We start from the raw sequence: 14,835 nt of genomic DNA on the forward strand, positions 1-14,835 counted from the left end.
TGGCATCTCCCCATTCCACCCGGAAGACACCGCACTGGTGCGGCACCCGAGATTTTGCGAGCAAGTCTCTGCAAACGACATTCACTCCTAACGAGAGGAAGATTGAGTCAGAACGCTACGCTGCACCCCATCCCGTGACCCTATATGTCCATTCATCCGATCAGCACGTTTCTGATCAAATGAAGGGGAAAGGTTTCCTGCAAAACGCACACTTTCAGGAAACCTCTAATGAATGTGAAGTCCTGTTCATTCTCCAACCCGATCAGTGGTTGCAGGATTTCTCTGAAGCTGGCTATTTACTTGACAGGACCTAATTAAGACAATGTAATTCAACCGATATGTTAAAAATAAGGAGCATAACATGGAGCTTAGACATGACTACAAGAGGCACTGTCACTATGATGGGCTGGATAATAAAAAAGGCCCTGCAGTCACCATCTCCTCCCCCACCCCCTCCTCAAGACTCCAGGCACTCTGCTAAATGTACATTTGATTTGATTTATTATTGTCACATGTATGCACATACAGTGAATAGTATTGTTTCTTGCGCGCTACACAGACAAAGCATACCGTTCATAGAGAAGGAAAGGAGAGGGTGCAGAGTGTATTACAGTCATAGCTAGGGTGTAGAGAAAGATCAACTTAGTACGAGGTAGATTCATTCAAAAGTCTGACAGCAGCAGGGAAGAAGCTGTTCTTGAGTCGGTTGGTACGTGACCTCAGACTTTTGTATCTTTTTCCCGAAGGTGGAAGAGAGAATGTCCGGGGTGCGTGGAGCCCTTAATTATGCTGCTTTGCCGAGGCAGCGGGAAGTGTAGACAGAGTCAATGGATGGGAGGCTGGTTTGTGTGATGGATTGAGCTACGTTCACGACCCTTTGTAGTTCCTTGCGGTCTTGGGCAGAGCAGGAGCCCATACCAAGCTGTGACGCAACCAGAAAGAATGCTTTCTATGGTGCATCTGTAAAAGTAGATGAGAGTCGTAGCTGACATGCCAAATTTCCTCAGCTCCCCAGAAAGTAGAGGCATGAGCCGTGCTCACAGTCTCAATGTCTTAACTGCATGTTCCAACTGAAGAACAATTGCAGCACTTTGGAATCTCAAGATGTGCTTTTGAGTTGCACAAGCGCTTGCACCCATTATACTTTTAAAATAACATGAGAGGTTTGGATGTGTGTTATGTAATGGAGCTAAATGGTCAGTGACAAAGATGAAATAGTGAATGTTGCATGACTCACACTAAAGTGATAATTGACACTCTGCTGGATGTTGGGTTTTTTTTAATGTTGAATGCTGGAAATAACGCATCTTAAGTGTGTTACTTGTCTTCCAGCCTGACGTGCAATATTTAGAGAAATCAGCATTTCACTGAAAAGCAATTGAAACATTCTGGACTGCACCTGCTAAATTTGTACATCCCTCATCTTCCTTTCTGCACCCACCTGATGCAACAGGAGGAAGGAGTTTGCAAGTTTCATCTTGCCCTTCCTGGACCGTGGGAAATCCCAAAGTGCCTGATGGCCGACTGAAGACATGTTTGAGGTGCACTGGCCATTGTACAGTAAGAAATCACACCACACCAGGTTAAAGTCCAGCAGGTTTATTTGGAATCACGAGCTTTCCGAGCGCTGCTCCTACCTCTGGCCGTTGTAGTGCAGCCGATTGGGGTCGAAGCAGAGATCTCACAAACACCGACATGATAGTGAGCAGTGGGTCCAATTTGGTGATGCTGGTTGAGGGATAAACATTGGTTCGAACGCCCCTGTGCACGGTGGCACGGTGGGTTAGCACTGCTGCCTCACGGCGCCAGGGACCCGGGTTCGATTCCCGGCTTGGGTCACTGTCTGTGTGGAGTTTGCACGTTCTCCCCGCGTCTGCATGGGTTTCCTTCAGGTGCCCCAGTTTCCTCCCACAATCTAAAGATGTGCAGGTTAGGTTGATTGGCCATGCTAAATTGATCCTCAGTGTCAGGGGGACAACAGGGTGAATATGAGGGGTTACGGGAATAGGGCCTGAGTCGGATAGTGGTCGGTGCAGACACAATGGGTCGAATGGCCTCCTTTTGCACTGTCGGGATTCTATGAACTGAATTTCAGTTAGGCTCCGGTTTCCTCCCATAATGTGAAAGACGTGCTGGTTAGGGTGCATTGACCCGAACAGGCGCCGGAGTGTGGCGACTCGGGGAATTTCACAGTAACTTCATTGCAGTGTTAAGGTAAGCCTTACTCATGACTAATAAATATACTTTACTTTAAACTTTTAAACCCTGTTCTGCTCAAAACAGTGCATTCAAATTCTCCACGTTCAGCTGAGAAGGTAGACAGGGATCTCGGTTTAGTGCCTACCCTTGGAACACAACACTTCAGACACTGTTGCACTCGCTCCGGACAGCACTGAACCTGTCAGCCCAGATTCTTTGCTCAAGACTCTGCAGTAGAACTTGAACCCACCACACACACACACACACACACACACACACAACAATCACTCTGGCAAGGCCATGACTTTGCTGTGAAGAGGTGGGGCAGTTCAGCCCTGTGATTTGACGTTGATGGGATTAGATCAGAAACAGTTAATGTCAGAACTGCCAGTGAGTCAGAGAAAATGGGCTCTGATTGCATTTTGCTGGGTGAATTGAGTGTGTCACAGAGGGAGTGGAAAACACGTAGCTTTGAAATGCACTGACAGATGTACAAATTCTGTTAATGTACCAATCCCATCTCCCCCCCGCACCCCCCGCGATTGCCTGCTGGTAATTATTAAAATAACACTAACTTATACAGAACGCGCAGCCTGATGGATTCGAGTTCATTTCTTTCAGTCACGTGAAATAACCTTCTCTTGATTGCAAACTAACGTGACTAGTTGTTTCCTTGATTTGATTTGATTTATTATTGTCACATGTATTAACATACAGTGAAAAGTATTGTTTCTTGCGTGCTATACAGACAAAGCATACCATTCATAGAGAAGGAAAGGAGAGAGTGCTGAATGTAGCATTACAGTCATAGCTAGGGTGTAGAGAAAGATTAACTTAATGCAAGGTAAGTCCGTTCAAAAGTCTGACAGCAGCAGGGAAGAAGCTGTTCTTGAGTCGGTTGGTACATCACTCAGACTTTTGTATCTCTTTCTCGATGGAAGAAGGTGGAAGAGAGAATGTCCGGGGTGCGTGGGGTCCTTAATTATGCTGGCTGCTCTGCTGAGGCAGCGGGAAGTGTAGGCAGAGTCAATGGATGGGAGGCTGGTTTGCATGATGGACTGGGTACATCCACAACCTTTTGTAGTTCCCTGCGGTCTTGGGCAGAGCAGGAGCCATACCAAGCTGTGATACAACCAGAAAGAATGCTTTCTATGGTGCATCTGTCAAGGTTGGTGAGAGTCGTAGCTGACATGCCAAATTTCCTTAGTCTTCTGAGAAAGTAGAGGCATTGGTGGGCTTTCTTAACCATAGTGTCAGCATGGGGGGGACCAGGACAGGTTGTTGGTGATCTGGACACCTAAAAACCTCTCCCTCTCCAAACATTTCATTCCATACACTTCTCCCGCTATCTCTCCATTTTAATCCACGGAGCGAAGTGACGGAACCGGGGCTCTTTCCCGAAAGTGTTGCAGGAGAGGGAAGCACAAACGGGCAACTCATGCCAGTATGCAGTGGCCCAGTAGAAACACCAATTCCGAATAAATATCCGACCGGACGTTACAGCACTCTCTATAATCTGAAAACTGGCAATCACGTGCTCAGATGCATGCTGATCCATCAAAGCTTAACTGAATTGGTATCCACAGAATCATCGCATCCCTACAGTGCAGAGGGAGGCCCATCGCACCTGCACCGACCACAATCCCACCCAGGCCCTATCCCCGTAACCCCACATATTTATTTACCCTGCTAATCCCCCTGATATTAAGGGGCAATTTATCACGGCCAATCAACCTAACCGGCACATCTTTGGACTGTCGGAGGAAACCGGAGCACCCGGAGGAAACCCACGCAGACACAGGGAGAATGTGCAAACTCCACACAGACAGTAACCCGAGGCCGGAATTGAACCCGGGTCCCTGGTGCTGTGAGGTAGCAGTGCTAACCATTGTGCCACCGTGCCGCCCTTGGATTATGTGTACCACATAAGGCATGAATATTTTGCGCAGAACCCAAGAGGTATAATTAATGGATTAATTGTAATTAATGATTTAATGGTTAACACATTTCCTTTCTAGTTCTTTGTGTTATTTTAATAGATGCATTAACGCATTTGTCATAGTGAACAGTGGAGTGTGGTAATTCACTGAGCTCAGTAACAGTCACCCTGGTGCCCAGTCTGCAGAACAATCCTGAGTGATTGTTTGCCGCGTTTGAAGGTAGGCTGTTGTTCTTCTCATTGACAATTTCGCTTTTTGAAACAAGTACTCTGATCTTCCTTCCAGCAATGTCCAAGTCAGCTGTGAAAATCTCCTCCGACATGCTGACTAATCCTTTGTGTGAACAAGATCAGATGTTCATGGAGACGGTGACGGCTCTGGACACTGCGATGCGGAGAATGGATGCCTTCAATCAGGAAAAGGTCTGCCATTCACTCACACGTGGATAGGACGCAGTACAAATGAATTGAATTCATTGATTTGATTTATTATTGTCACATGTATGGGGATACAGTGAAAAGTATTGTTTCTTGTGCGCCACACAGACAAAACATACCGTTCATAGAGTACAGAGAGGAGAAGGAAAGTTTTGAAGTTTAATATTTATTTCTCAGTGTCACAAGTCAGCTCACATTAACACTGCAATGAAGTTACTGTGAAATTCCCCGAGTTGCCACACTCCGGCGCCTGTTCGGGTACACTGGGGGTGAATTTAGCACGGCCAATGCACCCAAACAGCACATCTTTCAGATTGTGGGAGGAAACTGGAACACCCGGAGGAAACCCACACAGACAGAGGGAGGATGTGCAGACTCTGCACAGGCAGTGACCCAAGCCGGGATTCAAACTCAGGTCCCTGGTGCTTTGAGGCAGCAGTGCTAACCACCGTGCCACCGTGCTGCCCACAGGGTGTCGAATGTAGTGTTACAGTCATAGCTAGGATGCAGAGAAAGATCAACTTGGGTCCATTCAAAAGTCTGACAGCAGCAGGAAGAAGTTGTTCTTGAGTCGGTTGGTACGTGTCCTCTGACTTTTGTACCTTTTTCCCGACGGAAGAAGGTGGAAGAGAGAATGTCCGGGGTGTGTGGGGTCCTTGATTATGCTGGCTGCTTTGCCGAGGCAGCGGGAAGTGTAGACAGAGTCAATGGATTCAAGGCTGGTCTGCGTGATGGATTGAGCTTCGTTCATGACCCTCTGTGGTTTCTTGCGGCCTTGGACAGAGCAGGCGCCATACCAGGCTGTGATACAATCGACAGATGGTTCATCATTCGACTTTTAATTCTTGGTTTTTATTGAATTAAAATTTCACCATCACCCCTGAGGGGATTTGAACCCCGGTCCCCAGAGCATTACCCTGGGTCTTTGGATTACTAGTCCAGTGACAATACCACTACGCCACTGCCTCCCATCACTTTCGAAAGTCTTTCAAATCTGCAGTGATTTTTTTTGAACAAGCGAAAATTTAGCCATTCGTCAGAGAACCATCCAGCACATAAAGAGGCCTTTCAGCCCGTTGTATCGTGCTGGCCACCTATCTATTCTCATCCCATTTTCCAGCACTTGGTCCGCAACCTTGAATGTGACCTTTGTGGCATCATGTATATCATGAGAGCAAATTCTAAAGTATATGAATGGGCTCACTGAATCTAAGGCTGAACTCCAGCGAAAACAATCCTAACCTAGTCAATCTCTCCTCATACATCAGTCCCGCCATCCCCGGAATCAGCCTGGTAAACCTTCGCTGCACTCCCTCGAGAGCAAGAACATCCTCCGAAAAGGAGACCAAAACTGCACACAATACCCTAGGTGTGGCCTCACTAAGGCCCTGTATAATTGCAACAACACATCCCTGCTCCTGGACTCGAAACCTCTCGCAATGAAGGCCAACATACCATTTGCCTTCTTTACCGCCTGCTGCACCTGCATGCTTACCTTCAGCGACTGGTGCACAAGGACACCCAGGTCCCGCTGCACACTCCCCTCTCCCAATTTACACCCATTCAGATAGTAATCTGCCTTCTTGTTTTTGCTTCCAAAGTGAATAACTTCACATTTATCCAAATTATGCTGCATCTGCCATTGATTTGCCCACTCACCCAACCTGTCCAGATCATTCTGAAGGATCTCTCGTCACAGTTCATCCTCCCACCCAACTTGGTTTCATCTGCAAACTTTGAGATGTTACATTTTGTTCCCCCATCCAAATCATGAATATATATTGTGAATAGCTGGGGTCCCAGCACCAGCCCTGTGGCACTCCATTAGTTACTGCCTGCCAATTTGAAAAGCACCCATTAATTCCTACTCTTTGTTTCCTCTCTGCCAACCAGTTTTCTGTCCATCTCAAAACACTTCCTCCAATCCCATGCGCTTTAAACTTGCCCAATTGTTCCTCTTGTTCAGTCCTGAATTTGTTGCATTTAGTCTTGCGTAGATGATCATCTGTCACATGTCTCTTCATATTTTGGAGATCTGTATAAAATCACCTTTTGTTCTCACAAATTCCAAGTCTTTTGCCTGGTGCAAGGAAATAAGTACAATGTCTCTCTCTTACTTAAAAATCCTTCGTGTAGTTTTGGAACCCAAACCACGTGCACTACCCTCAGCTGTGGCACAAAGGTTTTAACATTGGAGTATTCTCTCCAGTATTGAAGCAGGCCATTCGGCCCATCAAGTCTGCACCGACTCTCCGACAGCATCTGATGTGGGCCCAGCCCCGTAACCCTGCGCGTTTATCCCACTAATCCCCCTCACCTGATATATCTTGGGACACGAAGGGGCAATTTAGCATGGCCAATCCGTCTAACCTGCACATCTTTGGACTGTGGGAAGAAAGCCACGCACTATTACATGTCTGTTTTTATGTTCCATGTATATTACTGGGACACCTGCTTTGTCGAAGCAAAAGCAGCTCACGTTCAGACCAGCACCTCGCAGACAGAACAATCATCCGATGGTTCTTTCAGAGCAAATAGACTGGGCACGGGAAGCAGCTATGAGTAGAACTTGGTCAAAGGGCTTTTAGGAGGAAGGGTGGAGGAGCTGAGGGAAAGAATTCCTGAGCGATGGACCTTTGGTGCCAATTCTGTTATCACCGTTGTGAGCCTTAGGTGAGGTTGTCCTTGGCAAGGATTGATAGAGACTTCCGGAGGCAAGTCTGCGAGGAGATAAACTTGACCTTCTATCGAACATTACGCCTGCTGTGTACATTACCAGGCTTAGCACATAGAACAATCTGTCAGCGTACTCTGCTGTCCTGTCATCTGTCATCACTGATAATGTAGACTGTATTTCCATTAACCCTTTATATGACATCTCCCCCCTCCCCCATTCATCTCTGATTCTATTAAATGCATTATTTAGGTTATCCTCCACAAATCACCATAAATCGCTGCTCTCAATGCTTCCACCAGTGGGAATAATTTCTCCTGATCCTCTGCCCTGAAGCCCCCCATGACTTTGAACGCGTCTATAAAATCTCCTCTTCAGCTGCTCTTCTACAGGGAGAACAGTCATAGCTTCTCCAATCTATCCACATCACTACACTTAGAGTCATAGAGGTTTACAGCATAGAAACAGGGCCCTTTGGCCCAACTTGTCCATGCTGCCCCTTTTTTTAACCCCGAAGCTAATCCCAATCGCCCGCATTTGGGCCATATCCCTCGATACCCATCATATCCACGTAACTGTCTACACGCTTTTTGAAGGATAAAATTGTACCTGCCTCTACTACTACCTCTGGCAGCTTGTTCCAGACACTCACCACCCTCTGTGTGAAAAAATTGCCCCTTTGGACCCTTTTGTATCTCTCCCCTCTCACTTTAAACCTATGCCCTCTAGTTTTAGACTCCCCTACCTTTGGGAAAAGATATTGACTATCTAGCTGATCTGTGCCCCTCATTATTTTATAGATCTCTATAAGATCACCCCCCAGCCTCCTACGCTCCAGAGAAAAAAGTCCCAGTCTATCCAGCCTTTCCTTATAACTCAAACCATCAAGTCCCGGTGGCATCCAAGTAAATATTTTCTGCACTCTTTCTAGTTTAATAATATCCTTCTATAATTGGGTGACCTTACCAGTGTCTTGTACAACTTCAACAAGACGTCCCAACTCCAGTGTTCAGTGTTCCGACCAATGAAACCAAGCATGCCGAATGCCACTTTCACCACTCTGTCCACCTGTGACTCCACTTTCAAGGAGCTATGAACCTGTGCCCCAAGATCTCTTTGTTCTGTAGCTCTCCCCAATGCCCTACCATTAACTGAGTAAGTAAGTCCTGTCCTGGTTCGTTCGATTTATCCAATCTATCCCCATCGCTACAGTTCTCCAATCTGTCCACATAACTGCAGTCCCTAGACCCTGGAACCATTCCTCTGAATGTTTTCTGGACTCTCTCTAACGCCTTCATATCCTTCCTAAAGTGTACCTTTGTTTTCTTCATTCTTTCATGGGATGTGGGCTTCACTGGCTGGGCCAACGTTTGTTGCCCCTCCTTAATTGCCCTTGAACCGAGTGTCTTGTTCGGCCATTTCAGAGGGGCAGCTAAGAAAAACCACATTGCTGTGGCTCTGGGGTCACATGTAGGCCAGATCGGGTAAGGACGGCAGATTTCCTTCCCTGAAGAACATTAATGAACCAGATGGGTTTTTCCGACAATCGACCATTGTTTCCTGGTCATCATTACTGACACTAACTTTATATTCCAGATCTATTAATTGAACTTAAATTCCCCCAGCTGCCGTGGTGGGATTTGAACTCATGACCCCAGAGCACTAGCCTGAGTCTCTGGGTTACCAGTGGAGTGACGTTATCGCTCTGCCATTGTCTCCTCTCTCAGGATGAGATGTGAAGATTTTTAAACCAAATTCAGTTTTATAAATATCGGCATAGATGACCAATACAAGCAAGTTATACTGGGCCTTTGCAAATCACTGGTTAGACCTCAGCTGGTTCTCAGCATCACACCTCAAAAAGGATGTATAAATCTTTGAACTTTCACAGTAACTTCATTGCAGTGTTGCTGTGAGCCTACCAGTGACACTAATAAATAATTAACCAAATAGGCAGCACTGTGGCTATTGACTGAAATGGTCCAGGGGTAAGGGACTTCAGTGATGTGAAGAGAGTAGGGAACGTGGTGTTTTCTCTTCCGAGCAGTGAAGGCTAAGGGGCGATTGGGGAACAGGGCAGGGGAGAGGGCCTGGATAAGATACTCAGTCAGAGAGTCGGTGCAGACTCGATGGCCTCATGGCCTCCTACACCGTAGGGATTCTATGATTTAACAAAGAGGCTGAGAATTATGAATGGTTTTGGCAGATTAAACATGGGGAGAATATTTGTGGGAGAGTTTGTAACCAGATGGACTCCTGTGCTCTGTGTTCCCATGGTTTCAGGCCATCAACCAAACATTCTGTCCAAGGCCATTCACCATGTACGTAACTTGCCTTGCGTCTTGTTCACCTCAGCTCTGTGTTAATTACCTAATCTCTGCGTACTGAGAGATCGTTCCCCAAATCTGATGTTGTTGGATGTACACAGAAGTCTAACAACACCAGGTTAAAGTCCAGTAGGTTTATTTGGTAGCAAAAGCCACTAGCTTTTGGAGTGCTGCCCCTTCGTCAGGTGAGGGGAGTTCTGTTCACAAACAGGGCATATAAAGACACAAACTCAATTTACAAGATAATGGTTGGAATGCGAGTCTTTACAGGTAATCAAGTCTCAAAGGTACAGACAATGTGAGTGGAGAGAGTGTTAAGCACAGGTTAAAGAGATGTGTATTGTCTCCAGACAGGACAGTTAGTGAGATTTTGCAAGCCCAGGCAAAGAACAACAAAGGACAGTACAGTACAGGAAACAGGCCCTTTGGCCCTCCAAGCCTGTGCCGCTCTTGGTCCAACTAGACCATTCGTTTGTATCCCTCCATTCCCAGACTGTTCATGTGCCTATCCAGGTGAGTCTTAAACGATGCCAGCGTGTCTGCCTCCACCACCCTACTTGGCAGCGCATTCCAGGCCCCCACCACTCTCTGTATAAAAAACATCCCTCTGATATCCTGAGTTAAACCTCGCCCCTCTCACCTTGAGCCCGTGACCCCTCGTGATCGTCACCTCCGACCTGGGAAAAAGCTTCCCACTGTTCACCCTACCTCTACCCTTCATAACCTTGTACGCCGTACCTTGCAAGTCGTGGGGGTTACAGATAGTGTGACATGAACCCAAGATCGTGGTTATAGGCCGTCCTCACGTGTGCGGAACTTGGCTATCAGTCTCTGCTCAGTGACTCTGCGCTGTCGTGTGTCGTGAAGGCCGCCTTGGAGAACGCTTACCCGAAGATCATTTAGATGTAGTCAGGTGTAAAGTTGTTTCCATTGACCCATGCATCTTGTACCCGGGTTATTTCCAGTTCAGAATAGTGGAACAAGCCAGTATAATTCTATCCTTGCTCCATGACATTGTGCTCTCTCTTTGCCTCATCATTTACGCTTCATATCACAGCTCAATGTGGTTAACTGATGCAGAATATCTTCTTTGTCTCTTCATCAGGTCAACCAGATTCAGAAAACAGCCATTGAACCCTTGAAAAAGTAAGTCCACAGCTTGACTGTGAAATGTGAATTCTTGTTGAAGTATTGAATCTCCGTTTGGATGAAGTGGGCGAATGAACTGTAAGCGAAAGAGATGCAGTGAAAGCTCTGCTAACTTTTCCTCTTGGGGTGTTGTGCGATTGATTGGTCACAGAGTGTTGGGTTAAGTTAAGCTGGAAGAATTTGAGCCAGTGTTGGAACGAGTTCGAGGAACTTGGAGACATGAACCAACACCACAAGAAAGCAAGCAACCATTTGGTGAAGATCATGGAGTGGGAGGTGCAGGAAGGGAATGAGGGGGTGAGCCTGGAGTTTCTCTGAGATGAATCAACAATGAGTGAGAGTCACAAGCCAAACAAATCTGACTCATGGAGTCATAGAGTTTTATAGCACAGAAAAAGGGCCCTTCGGTCCATCACATCTGTGTCAGTCAAAAACAATTAGAAATTAACTTTTCTCATCTAGAACTTGACCCACAACCTTGTGTCCCTTAGCATCACAAATGCAGGTGTAAATACGTCTGAAATGTGAGGGTCCCTGCCTCCACCACCCTTTCAGACAGTGAGTTCCAATCTCCCAAGACCCTTGGGAGAAAAGGTTTTTCCTCGAATCCCCTCGAAACCTCCTGCTCCTTACCTCGGGGATTTTCACAGTAACTTTATTGCAGTGTTAATGTAAGCCTACTTGTGACACTAATAAATAAACTTAAACTTTAAATCTCTGACCCCCCCCCCCCCCCTAGATTTTGACCCCTCTGCTCAGGGGAAAAGTTCCTTCCGAACTAACCTCTCTATGCCCCTGATAATCCTGTACACCTCAATGAGGTTCCCTCCTCATTCTCCTCTGCTCCCAGGAAAACAACCCCAGTCTATCCAATAACTAAAACTCTCCAGCCCAGGCAACATCCTGGTAAATCTCCTCTGCACCCTTTCCAGTGCTATCACATCCCCCCTAGATTGTAGATTCCAGAATTACACACACGACTCAAGCTGCGGCCTAATGTTTTATATAGTTCCAGCATAACCACTCTGCTCTTAAACTCTATGCCTTGGCTAATAAAGGCAAGTACACCATATGCTTTCTTAACCACTTCATCCACCTGTCCTGCTACCTTAAGGGGCCAGTGTATCTGCACACCAAGGTCCCTCTGATCCTCGGTGCTTCCCAGGGTCCTGCCATTCATCATGTATTCCCTTGCCTTGTTAGTCCTGCCCAAGCGAATCACCTTACACTGACCCGGATTGAATTCCACTTGCCATCTGACTGGCCCGTCTGTATCCCCCTGTAATCTAAAAGGATCCTCCTCACGATTCACCACCCTGCCAATTTTCCTGTGATGAAGAGCTTTGTCTGTTCGCAGTCAACAGTAAAATAAAAATGAAAAACTGTATTCAGCTGCACAATTGTTGAGGTAAGATTTGATTTGATTTGATTTTGATTTGATTTATTCTTGTCACATATATTAACATAGTGAAAATTATTGTTTCTTGCGCACTACACAGACAAAGCATACTGTTCATAGAGAAGGAAAGGAGAGAGTGCAGAACGTAGTGTTACAGTCATAGCTAGGGTGCAGAGAAAAATCAACTTAATGCGAGGTAGGTCCATTCAAAAGTCTGGCAGCAGCAGGGAAGAAGCTGTTCTTGAGTCGGTTGGTACGTGACCTGAGACTTTTGTATCTTTTTCCCGAAGGAAGAAGGTGGAAGAGAGAATGTCCGGGGTGCGTGGGGTCTTTGATTATGCTGGCTGCTTTGCTGAGGCAGCGGGAAGTGTAGACGGAGTCAATGGACGGGAGGCTGGTTTGCGGGATGGATTGGGCTACACTCATGACCTTTTGTAGTTTCTTGTGGTCTTTGGCAGAGCAGGAGCCAAACCAAGCTGTGATACAACCAGAAAGAATGCTTTCTATGGTGCATCTATGGAGGTTGGTGAGAGTCGTAGCTGACATGCCAAATTTCCTTAGCCTCTTGAGAAAGTAGAGGTGTTGGTGGGCTTTCTTAACTATAGTGTCAGCACGGGGGGACCAGGAAAGGTTGTTGGTGATCTGGAAACTTGAAGCTCTCGACCATTTCCATTTCATCCCCGTTGACGTAGACAGGGGCAGGTTCTCCACTATGCTCCCTGAAGTTGATGACAATCTCCTTCGTTTTGTCGACATTGAGGGAGAGATTATTGTTGCCGCACCAGTTCACCAGATTCTTCTGTATTTCCTGGCTGGTAAGCGATTAGCGATTACTTTAAATTTCAGGTGGTGAGGAATCCCCCCCCCCCCCTTCATGAACTCCCTTCATCCCAAAGTCCCCAATGTTACCCACCGCCAGTTCGATTTTGTCAAACAATTAGCTCAGGGTGTGGTCTAAATAAGCTTTGGGTTGGGAGGGAGAGAGCAGGGGAGGATTGCTAAAGTAAAATTTAAATTCCTGCCTATCACTGTTCAGTCCCTCCATTTATTATTTTGGGACGAAAGAATGAAAATCCTGCCAATGTTTCAAAATCCCGCACACGGGAGCAAAACCAGGGCTGCTCTTCGGGTTATGAAAGGGCCTTGGGTCGATTCTTTTGCTGTTGGCTCCGGGGAATCCATTCTGCTCAATAAATCTCGCATTCCAGTCTTGTTTGAGCGACGCTCTCTTTTCATGGCTCGCCATCTGGGAATCTGGAGAGGGGCAGCAGTGAATAATATCCTGGAGCCCAGTGGAAATCTGTTTTGAAAGCCAATCACGCGCTCTCCTTGAGTCGGTGCCTGTGCTGTTGCTTCCCGGTGCGAGTGAAGTTGGCGGGAAGTTGCAGCAAACGGGTTCGGCCGCTGGTGGTCGTTTTCAGTCACCGACGATGGAAATACCGAGCTTGCCCCTTTGGCTATCCTTCCCAAAGCTGCTTCAGCCTGAAGGCAGCCACGGAACAGGAATTCAGCTTTCATCAGCGGTGATGTCACCGAGCCATGCTAAACAAATAACTGCCTCCCTCCCACACACACTGCTGTTTCGCAAAGCCAACAATTATTTTGTCTCTTTGCTTCCTCACGTATGAAGTAAAAAAAAAAATTTTCACACCAGCTCAGTCATGCCATCATCTTGCCAAGCAGGGGAAGTGAAAATAACTTTAAGGGAAGTCTTCAGTGTTGGGGAATGAAAGTGGGAAACATGGTATTCATTGGTGAGTTAAACTGGAATCAGGTAACATTTTTACCCAAACGTAATGAAATGTGAGCAGAGGTCGGCCGTTCGGCCCCTCAAGCCTGCTCCCCCATTCAGTAAGATCCTGGCAGATGTGATTGCGTTTCGTATTCCACATTCTCATCTACCCCCGATAACCTTCGATTGCCTTGTTCAACAAGAATCTCTCTACCCCGCCTTAAAAATAGTCAGTGACCCCCACCGCCTTGTGAGGCAGAGAGTTCCAATGTCCCACAACCCTCGTGAGAAACATCTCTCCTCATCTCTGTCCTAAAACGGTGACTCCCAATTCCCAAACAGAGCTCTCTCTCTCTCTCTCTCTCTCCCCCTCCCCTCCCCTCCCCTCCCCTCTCTAGTTCTGGACCCCCCCCCCCTCTAGTTCTGGACTTTCAACCACAGGAGCCCACCTTAGCAATACCTTTCAGGATCTTGTAGACTTCAGGTCACCCCTCACTTTTTGAAACTCAAGCGTTCCTCATGAGACAACCCACCCATTCCTGGTATCGTTCCAGTAAACCTCCTCTGAATCACCTCCAACACATTTACAACCTTCCTGAAATGAGGAGACCAGAACTGCACACAGTATTGGAGATGTGGTCTCACGAATGCATTGTATAACTGAAGCATAACATCTTTAATTTTATGTTCAATTCCTCTCATAATAAAAGATAACATTCCATTAGACTTCTTGTTTACATGCTGGACCTGCATAATAATTTTTTCTGACTCATGCACCTAAATACCTCCGCACGTCAGAATTCTGCAGCCGTTTTCCTTTGCGGTAGGACGCGGATCTTTTGTTGTTGTTGTCAAAGTGAACAGCTTCACAATTTCCAGCTGCCAGATATTTGTCCGCTATTGATATCTGTCTGCATCCTTATTTCAGTTAGTTCCCTCAGTTCTCCCCAGTAACTACATGTATATTGTTGAATCATC

The 14,835-nt window shown here is 46.6% G+C and overlaps 1 protein-coding gene across 1 annotated transcript in view; it reads left to right on the forward strand.

Moving 5' to 3' along the window:
• The window catches only part of bin3 (bridging integrator 3), a 161,574-nt gene that overhangs the window by 56,298 nt on the left and 90,441 nt on the right, over positions 1–14,835 (forward strand). Inside the window, exons 5-6 of the mRNA XM_078239644.1 lie at positions 4,425–4,561; positions 10,683–10,723. Of these exons, the coding sequence (XP_078095770.1) occupies positions 4,425–4,561; positions 10,683–10,723 (178 nt within the window). The remainder of the gene's footprint in view (positions 1–4,424; positions 4,562–10,682; positions 10,724–14,835) is intronic.

Source organism: Mustelus asterias, chromosome 22 (genome assembly GCF_964213995.1).
Source record: "Mustelus asterias chromosome 22, sMusAst1.hap1.1, whole genome shotgun sequence".
Taxonomy (NCBI): Eukaryota; Metazoa; Chordata; class Chondrichthyes; order Carcharhiniformes; family Triakidae; genus Mustelus; species Mustelus asterias.